A 19,883-nucleotide genomic window follows, 5' to 3' on the forward strand; every position below is an offset into this window, starting at 1 on the left:
CACCTCTCTTCTTTTCCTCTACACCTCTACACTTAAAAGTGAATTAAAACATGTTTGCCTCAATTAAAACATTCCCCCACACTCATAAGAGAGTTAAAAGGCCATCCCAGCCATTGAAAATCTTCGACCACACTGCATGAACTCAAATTTACAAAATGATTGCTGGGTTGTCTTTTTTTGCTGTTAACTGAGAGCATTGATTGTATCGTAAAGTCAAGCAGAATTCTCATGCTGTTTTTTCCTTGCGAATGTTACGTTCTCCTCTCATGATTTAGCATCTAGTAAACTTTAACCTTGTGAAGCGTAAGTGCTCATTACCACGGATTTCGCCCTAATTCCTTCCAACCAAGCAATCAGCTCAGTTGAGCATGTATGCAACAGTACCTCGTGTTGCTTAGGTTGCTGAGTATAATCGAGTGAAGCACGTTCCGGAGAATTAGGGTTAACTCTTGAAATTACCAACTGACTTTTCTTCATCACTCAGGCAAGAACAAAATCGTTGAATAAATGGTATATCTGTGGCATACAGCTCCAGAAGCAAAGCACTGCAAGAAAACAAGCACTCGAGGAAGAACATATCAGAAAATTCAAGTCGTGGTTATGATTTCGACATGATCCGCATCGCAGAGTAAAAATATGAGACACTTTCGGCAGAATACCCATCATAGGCTTGCCTCTCAAAATTTGTCAGACTTCAGGAATTCTCTGCTAATCGCTGCGTTCCGAATCATTGACAAATGGCGTTGAGAAGGCTTCTGCGGCTTGTGACTGTTGTGGCTCAAGACTCGGTTAGGGTCATTGGGGCGCGAGCCAGGAGAGGTACGCCAAGAAGCCGCTGGGAACCTCTGAGAGCCGCGGGGAACTGCTCGGGAGCCGCCGTTGTTGCTTCCGACCAACGATAACTTCTTGTGTCATCCTGCCCGATTTGTGAAGTGGTGATTGTGAAAGGCGATTGGGAGCTACGCATATCTGGTGCTGATGATAGCCTGCAAGGATTCTGGTTTTGGGGATTTTGCGTTTCAATGGTGCTTCCTTCGTTGCGCATGAAGAGTGGGAGCAGACTGTAGTGGTTGGAGCTTGTAAATTGGAATGTATAGATCGAAGATTGAAGTTTGATTGCTCCTTCCCGTCTTCGGTATGTTTTCAACTTCTTTTTTAGAAGTTTACACGTCTTGGACTCTGGAACTTCGAGAAAGGTGCACTAATCGTCTGAGAGTACGCTTTTAGATTCATTGCTTCTGGGGCGGAAGAGATGATCCTTATTTAGATGAGTCCGTTGGGAGGTTTTTCTAGTTTTCATTGAACAGAGTTGCTGGGAGGGTCGATACTCATTTGGTAGTGAGGCAAGTTTGATCACGAAGGCGTTTGCGTGTAGAAAGTGGTTCTATTGAATGGATTACATGGCGACTTCGGTAACTATTATATCATGATGATGGGATTCTGAGGCGTGTAAATTTTTGAAGTTTAACATTTAGGGTACTTTATTCAGAGTGATAGTTCCCATGATGCCGTCTTGGGAGGGTTGATGGTAGTGTTTTCTGCAAATTTCTTTGCAATTTTGATGTAACGTGTGTGATCCCAGCTGTATCGTGCAAACTTTCTTTTCCTGCAAGAAATTGGGGTAGTTGCCAAAAACTTCAATCTTAGAGGTTACTGTGCACTTCTAGTGCAGGTTAATTTTTTTCAGGGTTGCTGTATATCAGGGCATAAGTGTGGTGAGCTTCAATTGCTTCATAGTCGGCAGCTTGAATCCTGCTGGGTGGATTAGTCGCATCATGGACAAGCTCTATTTAGATCAAGAAAATGAGCGGGATGTGGACGATCTGCTGGCACAAATCAACGATGAAAATATTTTGAAAATGTCTGTTAATATTCATCACAAGGGCGCTAACAGGATGCGCACTCCGTTCTTGGAAGACCAAGAGCTGGGCAATCAAGGAATCAATGCTGAGCTCGAAGCTCGCTACGCAAGTTTGAAAGCCCCACGCCCTAAAGCAAAGGAGAGGGGAACAATCTCCAGAAAATCGAAGCAGATTGACATCCTAAAGACTGACGTGTCCGCAAGTTCAAAACGGTGTAGTAAAGCGGCGTCAAAAGGGGAACAAAGTGTATCTCAATCAAAGGCTGCAGTGAGTGATGAGGGGGACAGTTTGAATGCAGAGTTGATTGCCAGATTCCAAGCACTGAAAGGGCCTTCGGTGCCTCAAGAGGTAGGGTTACTAATTCAAAGACCTAGGAATACGTCCTTTGTAAGTTGATGAATTTGGGTTTTATGAGACTCACTACGTTTTACCAATCTTCCAGTTGTCAGATGGAGAGGCTTCTTTAAAATCTGGGAGCTCAGGATCTAACACACCAATCTTAAGTGAACACCTCAAAGCTTTAAAGACTCGCTCGAAGAAGTCTCCTCAGATGTCTCCGTCTCGTCCAGATTATCCCCCTGGAGTAACTGTTTCCTCTACTTCCGTGGGTTCCTCTGGGTGGTGTGCCCCTGCATCTCCTTTCAAGATGATGAGGGTAAACAAAAATTTCCAGTTACTCAAGTATTCTTGAGATTTGCATGCAATCGTGAAGATCAGTGCTTTCTTGGTGATGTATGTACTTGGGTGAATTCGCTGAGTTTGCTTTTTTTCATGGGGAATCCATTCTCTACTTAATTCTGATTGTTAAGTACTAGGCGCAGTCTAGTTTCTTGTTAATTAAGCTGCATGTGACATTTTGCACAGGTGCTGAGCACTAAAAAGTCTGGTCCCGATTCATTGGGACCAGTTTCACGCTCTTCCTCGCATTCCTCTCAGACTAGAGATGCGAAAAAAGCAATCAAGAGAAGCCTGTCGCACACATCCAAAGATGATGATCAAGAGGATCCTTCAGCAGTTGTAGCAGATGTTCAGAGGCTACTTGCAGCCGTTTCTAAGGAAGGACGCTCAGAGAGAGAACAGTGCACTGCAAAGGAAGCCTTGCTTGTAGAGAATAAAAGAGCATTTAACATGAAGGATCGAGATACTGAACTTTTGAAAGCCATGGAGGATGAGGAGGCAATAGCTCTGGAAGCGGAGAAGGTAAACAAAGAAAATCTTTTATCTACTTTGAAGTGAACTGTAAAGTCTACGCTTTGGCATTGTGCATGGACTGCAGTGCCCAACGTCTGACTTTTCGTAAGATGATAATCTTAGATTCGAGGGTTTACTGAGTTTCTTGTTTATTTGCTCTCTAGGTGGTGGAGTGGGCAAAGGACAACGCACGACTTGAAGGTTCTGATGAGGAATTTGAGGATGAACTGGATATAGAGGTTACTGATTCGGATGATTCTGACGACTCAGCAGGAGCGAAACTCATGAACACGAAGAAGAAGACTAGCCTTCTTGAGGATGCAGATCCAGAGGAATCGAAGAAACGAAAGGGACGGAGGCGGTGGAACTTCCTCTAAATTTCTTGCGTAACTGGTTACATATTCTTGTGTATGCTTCTTGTAATACTGAGTTCCACAATTGCGGCATTGTTCAGATTTTCTTTTAAAAAATGACGTATCTGTTCGAAAGTACTCAGTGAAATATTCTAGAGTTTTCTTGACACACCTGGGTGTTGTTCCTCAGTGTATCATAACAAGATGTATCCCGTGGTTAATTCCTGCCAGATGGAGCTCGCAGATGTTAATTTCTATTTTGTAGGTGAACATGTATTTTGGAGTAATCGGAAATTTTACTATTGCGCTGCGTGGAAGCAAGGCGAAGCATATGTCTATGGCTTCGCAGAAATATGCGCTCACTGCATCCGGGGATTTGCACCAAAAGGGTTGAGAACATGATCTATCCTACTGATAGTTTACAGGCCTATATGATGGTGCTATCAAGTAAAACGCACTACCTTCTTTATAAAACTTTGGAAAGTCCATTGGTTAAGCTGCAGTAAGGAATGAGGTTCATACGTTTTGCCAAGTTCACCTTTCTGCTCATTCAATCTTGAGCGTGTCAGGATCTCTTCTCTTACTTCATGCTTATTTTTGTTGTGGAATTTGCTAATTATGAACATAGCCTGTCTGATGTTGCCTCACTGTAGTAGATGAATCAGTTCAACAAATCAACTGTCCATATCCAAAAATTTGCCTCAATTAGGTCGATTCATGTAGCTAAACAAAGGAACAAACTTTTCTAGGATGCAGTAAACCGTGATAGTGTTGTCTGGATTTGAATCATTCTATCATGACAGTACAGTAGTAAGAAGCAGTTGGTTCAATTCATGTTGCATATTGAAATACCCTCAAACCTAGATGAATTTAATTCATTTGAGTGCTCCAAGTCACTGCCTCGTTCTTTCAGTAACATTTTGATATGGATGTTATTCTTCGAGGAGTTTTAAAATGGAGCTGGAACATTTGTACAATCTTTTGATTTTTGGGATATGAAATCTCAAATTAAGATGGCCAAAGTGGTGAAGTCAGAATAATTGACAAGGGGAGATTTCAGTGTTGGTGCCGAATCCTGTTGATTTCTTGCACATCAACAAGAGACATATATTGTGTATATTCTGGGTTCAGGGAAACGAAGTTGTTTTAGACTTGGGGATTAAATAGCGTAACACTAATGTCTAGTAACGTGATGGAAACAGTTGATTCAATGCATTTTTTCAGCTTTCAAAATTTCGATCTTACAGCGTTTCTGAGGAAGTTCTTAGGCTTGTTTTGAAAAAATAGTAATTGTCGTTATTCTACCTCAAGTAAACAAGATTGCTTCAGGAATATAAACAAAACCTATCAAAATGTGATCCTAAATGAAACATGGAAATCATGTTAGATTTGAAACAATAAAACGCTTGATTTTTCATGACAAGTGAAATTGAAGGATTAGAATTTAAATATAAATGGTCGGGAAACTTACAATTTTTAACCTACAATATGAAGATATTTTAGTACAGAATCTTGGAGCTATCTTTGTCATGTTATGAACATTATATGCAAACAACACATATATAAATGTTTTTGCTTTAGGGGAAATTTCACTTATGAATGCAAAGAAATAAGTGTATATGTAAATAAGAATAACTAATAATACAATAGTTCTTGAAAGATCCATCTACGAAATCATTTCCAATGATTTTCCAACAATATACCTAAATAAATACTAACATTTTAATACATACAAATACTGATATTGATCAAATCAATAATTGATGTTGATGTACAAGATTTTTTCAAAAAATAAAACAGAAACTGGATAATAAAACAAGCTTATAATGAACATTTCCATGCAAGATGACAGGTTTATTTGTATTGGAATGTTTACTTTATTTTATTAGACCTAATTTTTTATATTAGAAAAAATACAATAATTGAACACACGCTTTTAAAATGTTACTAGACATTGCCCATTCATACGACAATCTGTGGATGTTATCTACTAGATTAATTTTTAGGTTGAGTTTTATATATTTGGTATAATGTATAGCACATAGGTAATTCTTTTAAATTTCAATACCATAATGTCAAATTACAGGATGAAATTTTTATACTTCAAACATTATAAATACATAAAATTAAAAAAAAAAATCTTGAAAAAATACCTTTTCCAGTGTAAAATTCATCACTTGTATTAACATATTAGTTTGTAAAATGAGACTTGTCACAAAATATGGTATAATAGGACTTGAAATGCAATTTTCCCACAAGCTTTAAGCAGAACATCTCATTAATCCCCGTTCATGTTGAAAAATTTATTTATTTATTTATTTGGTGGTAATTCATGTATCTTACAAAATGTATCTTAAATTTCATCAACTTGTGTGCAGTTTTGATATATTATCAGTATAAATTGCTTAAGTGTTAAAATTTTCAAATAAATTATATCATACTACAAGTTAACCATTAAGTATCCATATTTATTTTGAAAATAACATAATCACTTGTATCCAAAACTCAAACATTACATATTATTATTACTTCATAGAAATGATTTAATTTGGACCTTAATATTAATAGTGGACAACACTTATCCATAAAGAATAGCTTTTGGATGTTCTACAATAAACATGAATATAACTGCTTTAATCGTTCAAGTGTCATTCAAAAACCTCCAAGTAAATTGATGCTAAATTACTTCTAAACCGAAGTAGATCATTGTCAAAATGTTATAACCGACTCCTAAACTGTATTTAAAAAATACATATATGCTTAAAAAATATACAAATGTGTCCAACATACTTAAACAAATCATTTTTCCATATTAGAATAAATTGGACTATTGGGTCAAAGTTTCAAAGCAAGAATTGGGAATTAGAGCAGAAGCCTGAATTATGTCGCCACAAAAGTCCACAATCTGCTAAGTCTAGAAAACTCCAACCAGTTCTATGGATGAGACCCCACCACCGTGGATGTGGGGGGGGGTCCATAATAATAAGCCTGCGCTAACGCCCGGGAAGCCCCCGGTGTGTGGATAAGGAGTTTCCGTGGAATCCCTATCACCGCGCCTCGCCTGCGACCGGGATCCATGGCCGGGTCGCAAGGCCATCCGCCATAGCCAGAACAAGGAGACTCTCTCAGGCCCTGACTAGCATTGCTCAGTCCTCGTCCGATTCGCAGATCACCGAATTGGGTTTGTCATTGTCGCCACTGACATCACGAAATTGCAGCTCAATTGGCAATTTGTAGGACTCCGGGATGGCTGCCCTCGGGACGCAAGCGTTGTCGCTGCTGAGCTCGCATCCGCAGGGGATTCTCGCCAAGGGCTCGAGGTTGTCGTCGGCGTCATCGAGCTCGACCGCGATTCCTTTCTTCACTGGGTTTCGCGGCGATTCGAATGTCAAGGCAGCGAATGCGCCAGTGGAGTCATGTGCTTTCAAAGGGTGTGTAGTTACGCCAGTGGCATCTCTGGAGGATGAGGAGACTGTGGCAGTTCTGAGCAGGAGGAGTGTGTTGGCTGCGAGTACCGCTGCATTGTCGCTCGGGGCCCTTTCGGGAGGAAGCGATGGAAATGATGCAGCGCTGGCTGACGAGACAATTTCTAGCTGGGAACAGGTTACGCTTCCCGTCGACCCTGGCGTCGTGCTGCTTGACATGGCGTTTGTACCTGATCAGCCCGACCGCGGTATGCCTGACTGAATGCTTCTCCACTTTTCCAGTTTCTAAATATGTCATAATTCATCACATCTGTACAATGTCGATATCATTCAATTGCTGCTTCATGATATGTGCATAATTGCTTCTGTCTGTAACCATCATGTGCATTGTCTTTCCGAACTTCTCGAGATTCGGACTAAAGAGATCATGACCTCTTTCTTAAAGTTCTAATACAATAAGAGATTTTAAAACAGTAAATTATCCTGCACTTCATGCAATTCTTCGTGAATTACACTTTCAAGGAATTAGGATTTTCAGCTCTATTGATATGAATGTCACGAGCTCGGAAAGTAGGTCTTGTCTTTTGTGTACACAAGTTACCGGTTTAGATCGCTTGTGAGTGACTTTCTTTAGGAGATTTCTTAAATGTAGATTTTAAGTTAGACTTTTGAGTCCTTTGATTCAAGCGGAAGTCAAATTCAGATTATGGTATTACTCTGTGGAATTCACTAGAACATTGAACTTTCTCTCTTCAGGTTTCTTGTTAGGTACTCGACAGACATTGTTGGAAACGAAGGATGGGGGTCGGTCGTGGAGTCCACGCAGTATTCCATCTGCCGAAGATGAGGACTTTAACTATAGGTAATACTTTGTCGGTCTAGCATTTTCCTTAAGAACCTGTAAGGAAGTCTGGTGATTGACGGTTATCGATGTCTGCGCATTGTAGTAACCTGTAGTGTTACTCTTGGACCTTCACATTGTAAAGTTGCAAATATGTGTTGTCGCTGGTTCCTATGAGGATCTGTCGAACATTCTTATAGCAGGCGGTAGGTCAGTTGAAGGCAGTTTTTCACACTGCCTTAAGACCTTTGCAGGTTTAACAGCATCAGCTTCCAAGGTCAGGAAGGATGGATTATTGGCAAGCCAGCCATTCTGCTGCACACCAGTAATGGTGGAGAGAGTTGGGAGCGCATCCCTCTCAGTGTTCGTCTTCCCGGAAATCCTGTAATTCTTTTAACCTGTGTTATGAGTTTGGAATGTCGGCCAGGTTTTTGTTCTTTAGTTAGGAAATAGACGCCATTGATATTTCATAGTAAGCAATATTAAAATGTCCGTCCTGGCGATTCAGGAGCTGCCTAGTTTCTGGTGTTATTCTCTTACTTTCATTTTCCACAATTCCTTGGATGCATATCTTTCAAAAATTATCGCGCCTCGCCAAGCGCACGACATGGCATCTTTTCCTTACAGTTAAAATGCATAATACAGATCACAATCAGGGGCACGGGGCCGCAGAGTGCAGAGATGGTAACCGATGAGGGTGCCATTTACGTTACATCAAACAATGGGTACAACTGGAAGGCCGCTGTGGAAGAGACTGTCTCTGCTACCCTGAATAGGTAATTCTCTAGCATGGATCTGGAAAGAATTTCAAAAGGATTGGCTTCACTCTCCAATTTGCAGTTAACTTTTCATACTTATGCTGGAACTGTAGCTCGTCTTATGTCTTCTCTATTCTGTCAATCGTTCTAAATCTTTGGCCACTTCATCCGGAGAAGAATCGTTTCTTTTCCCAAATCAAGTTCCCCCTAGTTTTCTCGATATAGATCTTAACGAATCTCTTCTTATCAAAAAGAAGACCAGGGTACCTAACTTTTAGCATCTAAAAACGCAGTTTTAGACGATCCTGTAGTAAAACATTGTTTATTCAAACCTCTGGAAAGGTTTATAAGTAGTCTGAGCAACGTTACTCACTACAGAGGGAAATAAAAAGATCGTGTTGTGAGTCCCGTTAGTAGGAGACTGATTCGTTGATATCTCAGCTTCTACTTTAGTATTTGATTAATTAGTACCCTTCTGGCTGCAGAACTGTGTCAAGTGGAATCAGTGGAGCCAGTTACTACACTGGTACTCTCAACACAGTGAACAGGTCATCAGCCGGTGATTATGTCGCCGTTGTCAGCCGTGGAAACTTTTTCTTGACTTGGGAGCCTGGACAGGTAACAAAAACCCATTCTTTTGTTCGAATTGTAACTTACACTCTAACAACAGACAGTCCCAAGCTGTGATTTAAATAGTTCTGTTGCAATGAGATGATTGCCCTCAACGTTGCCTTAGAAACGTGATTTGGAGAAGGGTATGCTCAATAGGATCCTTTGTTTTTTGACTGTTTCAGCCATACTGGCAACCTCACAACCGTACGAGTGCACGCCGAATCCAGAATATGGGATGGCGAGCAGATGGTGGGTTGTGGCTGGTGGTTCGCGGAGGTGGACTCTTTGTCAGCAAAGGCACTGGGGTATGTACTTCTCACTTAATGTATACATGCGGCAAAGTTAGAGGAATCCATTCTGTGGTATACTCGGTGCAGATGTTGGCGCTGTGCTTCTGAAGGTCTTTGGCAGGCTTTGTAGAAATAAATGCTACAACTTTGTGCCTAGTGATCGGGGAATCTGTACCAACAAATCATTATGCTTACCTACAGTTACTCCTTCGAGCTCCTCTGGTATTACATAAGCTTGAGTATGTGATAGGGGGGCGTGGGAACTGGAATACACGATAAAGGGTGTAATGGAGTATATGGTTGACAATCCACTTTTGTAGTAATGATTCAGCAAATCGTTGTTGTTATTAAAGGTGACGGAGGATTTCGATGAGCAGAAAATTCCAAGCAGAGGTTTCGGTATTCTGGATGTTGGGTATCGATCCAAGGTAATTTTTTGGTCCCTAGCATTGTACTAAAGCTTTCTTTGTTGTAACAAACAATTTTCTTTTGTTACCTAGAACATCCTTCTGGCTCCCGTCCAGGAAACGTCATTTAAACGGGCATGTGACCTTAATTTCCATCCCACCCTTCTGTTGTCTACCGTACAGGACGAAGCTTGGGCTGCCGGAGGCAGTGGCATCTTGTTGAGGACAACGGACGGAGGAAAATCATGGATCCGTGACAAGGTCGCAGACAAAATCGCTGCCAACTTATACTCTGTAAAGTAAGATACTGTTCTCCAACCAAAGCATTCTTTGAGTAATGGCCATACTAGATGAGGTACCTTTTGTGGTGTTAAGATAATGAGAGCTAGTCATATTTAGACCAGTATAAGCCTGTGAACAATGATCTCATTAGCAATGTGTGCCATTTTTTTTTTTTGAAGTATGTTCCTGGATTCTTGATATGCAATAGCACATCAAACTAAACATCATGCTTTACTGCACAGGTTCATTAACGACAAAGGTTTCGTGCTGGGCAACGATGGTGTGCTTCTGCGGTACCTTGGTTGATTATATCATGTATCTATCTAGATTTTGACGGGAGCAAGCCAACTAGGTGAATTTTAGTACTGAGCAGCGCCTTTCCAATTCTTTGTGTCATGGCTTATTTTTGTTAATGCATAACACCCTTTCATGGCTGGAAAATGTTTGAGCACGTGGAAAGGAGCAGCTTTTATTGCTTCTGTTTCTGTACGATGGAAATGAACTGGTTCTTATTGCTCAAGTGGAGATTCATCTGATACCCGAATAGGGGTACCAGAAGAACTGTGGATTACAACTGATCTGCTTTTATGAAGTCAAAACTTCATTGCTGTGCACAAGTGCACAAAGCATAGATTCATCATTCGGAGCAGAGAACCTAGAGGGATTTTTGAAACATTTCAGCAGCAGTTCCACATTCTCAAGCCTCAAGTGTCACTAGATTGTATTCTTCATTTCTTCTATCGTTTTTTTTTTTTTTTTTTTTTTTTTTTTTCTTTTCTGTTCTTTTCTTTCATGATCTATTTATTTTTATCTTCCCTTCAGTCAGTCTCTCTCTCTCTTGGTGTTTTTTGTTTATTACTCAAGATTTTATTCGCTGGATGTTTTCAACTCATGAAGTAAAACAGAATATAGGAAGATTTGAATCATTCACGTACTCTTTGATAAGTAACTTTAATTATCAAAGTATCATTGTTTCCTTGCATTTTCACAGTTAAAATAGTTGTAATAATGTATAACTTGTTACTCTAAATTTTTTATTTCTGCAACTAAGGTGTATTTGTCATGCAATTATGGATTCCAATATTTAATTGAGGTAGGTGAAAAGAAATGAAATTTCTGCAAATTCAATAGAGATTTTGATTGAACTCCCAAAAACAAACATAACATATGTTGGTCAATAATACTGCAAATCATGTTTCACCACCACAGGCAAATTATACTTGTTGTTCAATGTGCTGTACGGTGGTAAAAAGATTTGCACATCAAATTCAAGCAGAAGAGTAAACCCAATAATGAACACTACAAGAAAAAATATGAGAAAAGCGTCTCTTTTTTCTTTCTCTTTATTTTTCCCTCCTAAACTTACAAATTTAGTTAATTGTAACACACATTTTGCCAACAATTGGTTGTAGATTTTATAAGAACATATTAATTCCTTGATCATGCTCAAGATTTGTAGAGTTTAAACTGTACAAACTGCAACAACTGATTGTAAATATATTTTAACTTTTTTATTAAATCAGTAGGAATCAACTAATTCAGAGGTGCAATTGAAAGATTGCTCATCAAAATAAAGATTAAATACGGGCATCAATGCCTATGCAAATGCAAGATATTAACAAATACTTATCTAGTTCAAAACATATTAAAATAAACAGGTGATGGATTTAATTGCAGTGACTAGACAACAAAAAATCTATAGACTCTCAACTTGTACCAAATAAAGACATAGAAAAAAGAGTATTATATAGAAAATTCTTATAATAAAATACATTAAAAAGCATCACCAGGCCAAATTCACATAAGAAACCATACTTTGGTAGCCAGGTTGTACAAACTACAACCACTAAGCAGGGTCGCAACTGCTTGTAGAATAATAATTATTGTTACTATTCTTACTATTAATCAACAACAAGTGCCAAAGTGCACAAATCCTTCTCTATCATGATAAGTCTCAATGACTAAATGAACGAATGAATGACATTCAAAGTCGAGATGAATGTGATAAAACCTGAAAAAGAGTGTTAAAAGACAAAAAAGCAGGGGGTGATGTAGTTAATACCAATTCCATGCTGGCTGTTGTACATGGAAAGGATGCAGAGGAGGAGGAACCATGGCTTGGCTTGCACTGGCTGGCCAGCTTTCGTGCTCTCATTCATGTGTTGTTGGGATGGATGAGGAAATCACCTGGTCCTCCTCCGCAATGAAGACAGGAAGGAAGGAGCAGAGATATTGTTATTATTATTATTATTATTCTTATTATTATTCTTATTATTATTCACAAGGAGACCCCAACATTCGGAAAAGCGGGCCATGGACACAACACACACACACGCACCGTTACCCGTCCAATCGAGTTGGAAAAAGCAAGACCAGGGAGGGAGGGATGGCTCACCCCATATAGAAGAAGAATCGCATCCGGGGGCGGGGGGGGATTACCCCCCGCCATTAAGTTCAACTGACGCGTGACGAAACCGACGTCAGCTGACGAACGAACGAACGAACGACTCACCCACCCCGCGCACGAACCCACGACGAAACACTCCGGCTGACGCTGTCGCCAGCACTCGGATGGCATTGGAACCCACATCTCACCGCAACCGGGTCCTCCCTCACTTCCCCTCTTCTCTTACTCTTTTACTTACTGTTGGTTTTCCAGGCTACATGAACCCAGACACGGGAGTTCTCCTGGGTCGGACCCCCTTCCGAACCCTAGCTTAGATCGAAGTCGTCTGGAGCCCGCCTCAGGCACTGCCTCGCCATCGAATTGTCGCTCTTTTGTGCTGACAATGACGCAGCTGGTTTTTGGTCCTGTTTTGGTGCGGATTGGCGGAGTTTAGGGCTCCTTGGCCTGGGCTATGGCGTGTTCGAAATTCGGTAGCTCGGCGTGAGGTGAGGTCGGAGCTATGCGGCTCTCGGGGATGGTGGAGCGGAGGGATGGTGGTGGTGTGGTTGGTATGGTCCGGCGGGGGAGTAAGCGTCGAATGGGTCGGCCTGTGCCGGCGGAGTGAGGTGCGGTTCGGCTGAAGCGAGAGGGGGTGAGGGGGAGAGCGCGGAGCAGGGATTGTGGTTGCAACGGTCATGGACGAGATTGGTGCCATTGAGCCGCCACGGACGGACGCGCAAGATTTAGCGGAAGAGAGGGAGTGTGGGGAGAGCGAGAGGGGGAGGGGCGTAGGTGTTGGAGGGGAAAGCGGCAATCGGAGCCATCAGCAACTACCGGACGGAGACCCTGACGACGAAGAGGATGTGTGTCGAATTTGTAGGACGCCCGGGGACGAGGAGTCGTCGCTGTACCATCCTTGTGCCTGTAGTGGCAGTATCAAATATGTGCACCAGGAGTGTCTTTTGCGGTGGCTCAATCATAGCAATGCTCGGCAGTGCGAGGTATGGCTTCGGTCTTGGCAGATGTCTGGGCCATGGAGGAGTCGGTCTACGAGGGCGTATTCTGTGCAGGGTTTTGCGTGGGATGTTACAGGTTGGGGTGGAACGGATCATCGGCGCCGGAGAGATTCCGTGGGTAGGTTTGGCGCGCGTGGATCCAATTTTGGGACTGCCGGTGGTCGGAATCTCCGGTGCTGCATATCGCGTAATCCTCGATGATAGTCTACGCCTGTGTTTTTTCCCGGATTTTTGCTAGAAATAAGGAAGGTGGCGGATCCACATTGTGTCGGTGACTGGGTGAGAGGTGGGTTGGAATCCGTAATGGAGCGTGCAGGAGCTGAAAACGGACGGATCTTTTGTGCCCTCTTAGATTTTGACCTGCAGCATACCCCGATGGCATGTTGTCATTTCGAGTGTTTTGGGAGCGATTATTATCGTGCGGTTAGGACCCGTGCCTGGCGGGGCGGGGCGAGCCTTGCTGGGGGATTAGGTTTTGGCGAGTTGGTAGTCGAGTGGTTTTGCTTAAGATAGGGCGAGAGAATGACCATGTCTTGGGTTTGCAATGCAGGTGTGCAAGCATATGTTTGCATTTTCGCCCGTGTATGCACCTGACGCGCCTGCGAGGCTGCCTGTGCGGGAGCTGTTCCTGGGCATGACATTGAAGGCTTTTAAGGGGGCACGGTTCTTCGTTCGCCTTCTGTTTGTAACCTGCGTGTGGCTTCTGCTGATTCCGTTTGTAACTCTTTGGATTTGGAGGTTTACGTTCGTGCGGAGTTTGGTGGAAGCGAACAGTCTGTTTTACAGCCGATGGACTTTTGGTCTGCTACTCACAGACTGCCTGCACGGGTTCCTACTGTCGGCTGGAATCGTGTTTATCTTTCTGGGCGTGACATCGTTGAGGGAGTATTTTCGGCACCTGCGAGAGGTAGCTGGAGGGCAAGATGGCGACAGGGAGGACGACGCAGTGGACAGGGGCTTGGGAGGCCGAGCTGGCAGGCGCTTAGGTCAGGTGGTTGCTGGAGTGAGAGGTTTTGGAGGCGATGGGGGTGTGGCAGTGGGAGGTCCGCACGCCAATAACGAGGTGGCTGTTGTGGCTTTACCTGCCCAGGGTCTCGCAGCTGGAGCTGGCCAGTTGCTGCGGCGGAATGCCGAGAACGTGGCTCTTCGGCTGGAGATGCAAGCTGCACGGCTGGAGGCCCATGTGGAACAGATGTTTGATGCAGTGGAAGACGTGGACGGTGCCGAGGATGTGCCATTTGATGAGCTTGTGGGAATGCAAGGCCCCGTTTCCCACTTACTTGAGAATGCCGTCACAGTAAGTTCTAGCGATCGTGTTTCAGTCGGACGCACGGCAATGTGAGCAGACGATTTAGCAGTTGTTGTTAAGGTTGCATGTAGATTAAACGGGCAGGGGATGCGGTTCCAGGGGCTGATGTTCGTGGCCTTTCGGGTTTTAACTAACAGTGTATGGATGTGGGCTTGTGTGCGCAGGTGCTGCTGAGCAATACGATCTTTCTGGGAACGGTTGCTCTGATACCATTTACTCTTGGTCGGATCATTATCTTCGTTTTTTCGAAGATAATGGTAGCCACTGGGAGCGCCGGAACCATGGCACGTTGGTCAGAGACAGCCACGGGTGTGTTTGATGGGAATGGGAGCTCTCTGGTCCAGGGTCTGGTCATCAGTTCTGCCGCTCGGTTGATGGGGGAACTGAAGGAGAATAATGACAGCCTTTTCAAGTTGCTTGCCGATCGTGGAATCTCCAGCGAGAACACAGTTTCAGTTGCGATACCTGGGGCTGCAGTCGGAGAAGCCTTGGCTCAGGCGTCGGCGTTCAGGTTTTCAGATGCAACAACTGTGGCCGTGGGTTACATGGCAATTTTCTCAGCTGTAGTGTTTTATCTGGGGCTGATTGCTTTGATAAGATACAGCCGGGGCGAGCCCATGACTGTTGGAAGAATTCGCGGCGTTGCTTCCATGGCGGAGGCCGCGCCGTCAGTAGCACGGCAGGTGATGGCTGGGGTGAGCTACATGGCTACAGGGGTGAAGGTGGCATTCCTGCTATTCATTGAGCTCGGAGTATTTCCACTGCTGTGTGGATGGTGGTTGGATGTATGCACTCTAGGCATTCGTGACGTCACACTGGCGCAGGCTGTATTATTTTTCTCGTCGTCCCCTTCAATGAGCTCTTTTCTGCACTGGCTCGTGGGGATCGTGTACATGCTGCAGATCAGCATATTCGTGAGTCTATTGCGGGAGGTACTGCATGTTTTTGTTGGAAATTTTTATGCTTTACGTGTATTTGGTCGAGTATGGTTCAGCACCTTTGTTGGTCGTTGTTGCCTGCATGTTGCGGAATATTGTTCTTCGAATGTCTCATATTTCTTTTGTTATTGTCCTATTTGTTTTCTCGCTTGTTTGGTGTTGCTTGTGAAACTGTTGTCAGCGGCTGGTTTGTTCGATTGGACATATACGCTTTGGTGGCACTGTTTTGTAACAAGAAGGAATAATGGGTGCGGATCCGAACGAGGGAGGTGCATGTGGCCTTGTTTGTCACAAATGCTTATTGATCAGATGGTGGTGTCTTGCATCGTAGGTGCTGAAACCGGGGGTTTTGTATTTCCTGCGGGATCCAGCTGACCCAAACTACAACCCATTCCGTGATCTGATCGATGACCCTCTGCACAAGCATGCGCGGCGCGTGCTTCTTTCTGTGGTGGTGTACGGCAGTCTGATTGTGATGCTGGTGTTTTTGCCTGTCCGACTGGCGATTTCGATTGCCCCTCACATGTTTCCACTGGATATAAGGTGAGGGTTCGGCTGCGCCAGTGATTTGAGTAAGCAGTTGCTTGAAGGGGCTGTGCTGATGATGTGTTTAACTTAACGGTGCTTGATACGTCTGAGTTATGTTCATCGGATGGCAAGTTGAGTGGGTTCCGTGGTTGAGAGGGGTGGTCTGGGCTACGGCTCTCGCAAGGTGCAACATCCGCTAAAGGGAACGAATTGTTCTGTTTGTTACAGAGTGTCGGATCCGTTCACGGAGATCCCAGCAGATATGTTGCTATTTCATATCTGTATACCATTTGCTGTGGAGCACTTTAGGCCGCGTGCAACCGTTAAAACCGTCCTGTTTCATTGGTTTTCAACTGTCGGGTGGGCTCTGGGTCTGTCGGAATTTCTACTTCCTGAAGCTGAGCAGGCAAACGGAGTTGGCGGGAATAATAACGAAGAGAGAGGGGTTGGAGGAGAAGAGAGGGACCATAATTTTGATGGCAACCATCCAAGAGGTGGACATGGTGACGTTGCGGGGAGTCGCCACCAGCTGGAAACATCTAGTGTGGATGTGGAGTACGAGGATTCCGACAACGAGGGCGAACACGACACAAACGAGTAAGTAGTTTTTCGCACAAATATACGATGCCCTGGTAGTGCAACCTAAGGTGGGGTAGGGCATAATGAACCACTGCGTCTGGACGGTGAGGTGACGTGCTGGCCTTTGTGTTCGAAGGGGTGGATGTGTACTTGGGATACTTTTTTGGGTTTCATGTGTTCTCGTGATGGTCTGTGTTCGAAGTGCTTATGTTTTGCAGTCGAGTTATGTTGGTTATATTAACCAGAGGGTTCGCAGCTCGGTGGTCTTCAGAAGCCAGGAACCCGAGCAGGCGTGTGATGGGATGGTTTACTCGAGAGCAGTTTGATACTAACGTGCTCTCTCGTTAATTTGGATTGCATGTGGTTGATTTGAGCGCACTGACCGTTGTACTGTTTTGACCATCAGGTACCAGTTTGCATCAAGAATCGTGCTTCTTTTACTGGGAGCATGGGTAACTCTTCTAGCATTCAATTCGACGATGGTGCTGCTTCCTATCTCGATTGGGCGAGTCATATTCACCTCGTTCTCGCGTCTTCCTATAACGCGCGGTGCAAAGTGCAATGGTGAGAAGAGTGCCTGGGCTGCACCAGAATCTGTGACATCTGCAGTCAGTCGTGATCCGCATTCGTCGCCACGTTCTGTTTGGTGGCAAGCTAGAATTGTTGTGTAATTGGTTTAGGAACATGTATGCGTATGACTACGGTGCCCATGGTTCAATCTTAATCTCCTTTTTGGGGAGGTTTTGTATTCGTGGGTGGGGTTGGTGTTTTGAGCTCTCACACGGATGTTTTTTTCTTTTTGTTACAGACTTGTACGCATTCAATATTGGGTGCTACGTGCTTTGGGCCACTGCTGCAGCAATACAATATGTAGTAGGGTATTTGCGGACCCACGACATCCGGGTGTTTTTGCGGCAGGTTGTGAAGTGGTCATCCATCGTAACAAAGAGCTTCGTGCTTCTCTCACTCTGGGTAGGCGCAGTCTCCTCCTCTTGTTCACAACCCTGGTGGTTAGGTTACAACGATTCTATTGGCTGTTCGGATCGAGCAGTCGAATGCTCGGGTGTCAATGAACTTTTTGTTCCATATATTTTGGTGGGATTGCTTCTGCTCGTCGCATCTGATTCGAAGACGATTGTGATCTTTTGGAAAGATATACGAGCAGCTTGGATTTTGGTCATGATGGGTGGACGTCGGGTTTGCAGATTGTGGTGATTCCGGTGCTTATTGGGCTTCTCTTCGAGCTGCTGGTTGTTGTCCCGTTGCGAGTTCCTATTGATGAGAGCCCAGTGTTTCTACTGTACCAAGATTGGGCGTTGGGATTGGTGTTTCTGAAGATCTGGACGAGACTGGTGAGTCCGCACTTGGATGGAGAAGTTGCTTGCTAGTTTAGGGCGTTAGTTGGCACATGGCCACATGGTCACATTGTCATGATGGCGCGTTTGTTTGTTTGTTTGTTACAGGGTTGCTTGGACGTCCCTGGCATGGTGATTGGAATGTCTAGGTATGGTTGTCATATTGTCTAGGAAGCGTGGCATGTCTGAGTTTCTAAGGCCTGCTATTTATTTAACAGGTGATGCTTGGACAGTTCGTGCCACTGGTGGGTGATAGGTGGCGAGTGAAGTTCGAGCAAGTTCGGAACGATGGGTTTTCACATCTAAGGGGTTGGTGGGTATTTACTGCAATCGTGGCTCCAGTTCTCATCCACCTGTTGACAGCTCTGTGCGTGCCTTACGTGTTCGCGCGGGGAGTGTTTCCTCTTCTCGGGTATTCGTTGACGGTAAATTCGGCAGTGTATCGCTATGCTTGGCTGAGTTGCCTGCTGTTCGGAACTGTCTGGTACGGTGGACACCGACTCCACCAATGGTTGTTGGATCTTCACGATACCATCCGCGACGATCGCTACCTTGTGGGACGGCGGCTGCACAATTACGGGGAGCAGAAGAAGGCTCCAGATAGTCCAGGGTCATTGAGGCTGCCATCTGCGGGTAGGACATGTTCTAAAGCTTGGTGTATGCTGCGATTTGCAGATTGGTCTTGATGGACCCATGGCGCGAGAGTGAGGGCAAGGCGGCTGCTTTCCGAGCAAACAAGCACGGGTTTTGTAGATTTGTAGCAGATGAGGGAGGGAAGAGAGAATTCGTACCAAGTTACAGTGGCAGGCATAGCTACGTAGGAGGGCCTGTTATTGAGATCGGTTTGCAACAAATGTTTACAACTTGTGATTCATGGCAGGATTGGCAGATGCTGAGGAAGGTGCAGACGCGCAAGTAGATGAAGCATCAGAACCAGAGGAGCGGAAAGGCAGTGGAGAGGAATCCGAAGCAGCAGCAGGCCACGCTGGCGGCATTGCAAGTGATTCAGAGAGTGTGATGGACCCTGCAGTGACGGGGGCACAGAGGATAGGGGCGAGCGGTAGCACACTAAAATTCCGGGGTGCTATTAGTCATGAATGCATCAGCAGCTAAGACATTATTCAGCCTTGCAATGTGGTGAATGAATCACATGATGCAGACTTGGAGTTGCACTTTTATGTATAAATGTAGGTAGGTTCGCGGGTTCGCAGAGCAATTTACGTGCCTTCGAGTGGCTGCACATTTCGTCGGACCGATGATGAGTCTGCTGCGATGCAGCAGATCACTGGGACTCGTTGCTACAACTGGCTTAACCTCGCCAGTCTACAGTGCTCTCCGTGATGTGATGTTAGACCCTTCCATGTCATGGAGATTTCGTGCAGAGGGAGCGGACATGGAAACTTAGTAGGTAGTGTAGCTCCTGTTAAATTCAACCCCATTTTATTGTACTATCACTCTCTGGGCAGTTTATATCAAGTAAGCCTTGTGACATAAAGATGTCTATATTTTACCAGAAAGGTTGTAGATTCTTGTCTTCTTCTTTTGGGACTTGAATTTCTCAGGACAGTTGGCCTGGTGGCATGCGGGCAATGCCTGAAGTGATGTTTGGGTTTTATATCGGATTTTTTTAGAGTTATAAAATCCGTTCTTAGATTTTTGAACTATAATAGTAAAACTCTATAAAATACTTCTTTAAATTAGTAATAATTCTCAAGTTTAGTTCAACGGTGGTATAACCTGCAAACTTTGAA

At 44.1% G+C, this 19,883-nt stretch overlaps 3 protein-coding genes across 7 annotated transcripts; all 3 read left to right on the top strand.

Moving 5' to 3' along the window:
* The first annotated feature begins 559 nt into the window (after positions 1 to 559).
* LOC112287038 (uncharacterized) lies at positions 560 to 3,943 on the top strand. 4 transcript variants are annotated; one of them, XM_090253042.1, is made up of 6 exons: positions 773 to 1,135; positions 1,673 to 2,210; positions 2,305 to 2,517; positions 2,727 to 3,062; positions 3,218 to 3,461; positions 3,638 to 3,943. In XM_090253042.1, exons 2-5 carry the CDS (start codon positions 1,776 to 1,778, stop codon positions 3,428 to 3,430), a joined length of 1,197 nt encoding a protein of 398 aa, XP_090109168.1. In that variant the 5' UTR covers positions 773 to 1,135; positions 1,673 to 1,775; the 3' UTR covers positions 3,431 to 3,461; positions 3,638 to 3,943. The 4 variants fall into 4 exon arrangements, with proteins under 4 accessions (XP_090109167.1, XP_090109166.1, XP_090109168.1 ...); XM_090253041.1 differs by having other exon boundaries at positions 560 to 1,135; positions 1,668 to 2,210; positions 3,218 to 3,943; XM_090253040.1 differs by having other exon boundaries at positions 659 to 1,135; positions 3,218 to 3,943.
* A 2,607-nt stretch (positions 3,944 to 6,550) lies between these two features.
* On the top strand, positions 6,551 to 10,498 carry LOC112286327 (photosystem II stability/assembly factor HCF136, chloroplastic). Its single transcript, XM_024528101.3, has 9 exons — positions 6,551 to 7,079; positions 7,588 to 7,693; positions 7,927 to 8,056; positions 8,318 to 8,448; positions 8,916 to 9,048; positions 9,225 to 9,347; positions 9,686 to 9,760; positions 9,923 to 10,038; positions 10,264 to 10,498. The coding sequence occupies exons 1-9, from the start codon at positions 6,653 to 6,655 to the stop codon at positions 10,325 to 10,327; spliced, it is 1,305 nt and encodes a 434-aa protein (XP_024383869.1). The 5' UTR covers positions 6,551 to 6,652; the 3' UTR covers positions 10,328 to 10,498.
* A 2,191-nt stretch (positions 10,499 to 12,689) lies between these two features.
* LOC112286670 (putative E3 ubiquitin ligase SUD1) lies at positions 12,690 to 19,649 on the top strand. Of its 2 annotated transcripts, none has more exons than XM_024528784.3 (10): positions 12,690 to 13,408; positions 13,974 to 14,720; positions 14,897 to 15,664; positions 16,002 to 16,213; positions 16,427 to 16,795; positions 17,184 to 17,341; positions 17,586 to 17,749; positions 17,983 to 18,129; positions 18,351 to 18,765; positions 19,013 to 19,649. In XM_024528784.3, the coding sequence occupies exons 1-10, from the start codon at positions 13,103 to 13,105 to the stop codon at positions 19,243 to 19,245; spliced, it is 3,519 nt and encodes a 1,172-aa protein (XP_024384552.1). In that variant the 5' UTR covers positions 12,690 to 13,102; the 3' UTR covers positions 19,246 to 19,649. The 2 variants fall into 2 exon arrangements, with proteins under 2 accessions (XP_024384552.1, XP_024384553.1); XM_024528785.3 differs by having other exon boundaries at positions 12,706 to 13,408; positions 18,366 to 18,765.
* The last annotated feature ends 234 nt before the right edge of the window (positions 19,650 to 19,883 follow it).

This window comes from Physcomitrium patens, chromosome 9 (assembly GCF_059467195.1).
Source record: "Physcomitrium patens ecotype Gransden chromosome 9, ASM5946719v1, whole genome shotgun sequence".
Taxonomy (NCBI): Eukaryota; Viridiplantae; Streptophyta; class Bryopsida; order Funariales; family Funariaceae; genus Physcomitrium; species Physcomitrium patens.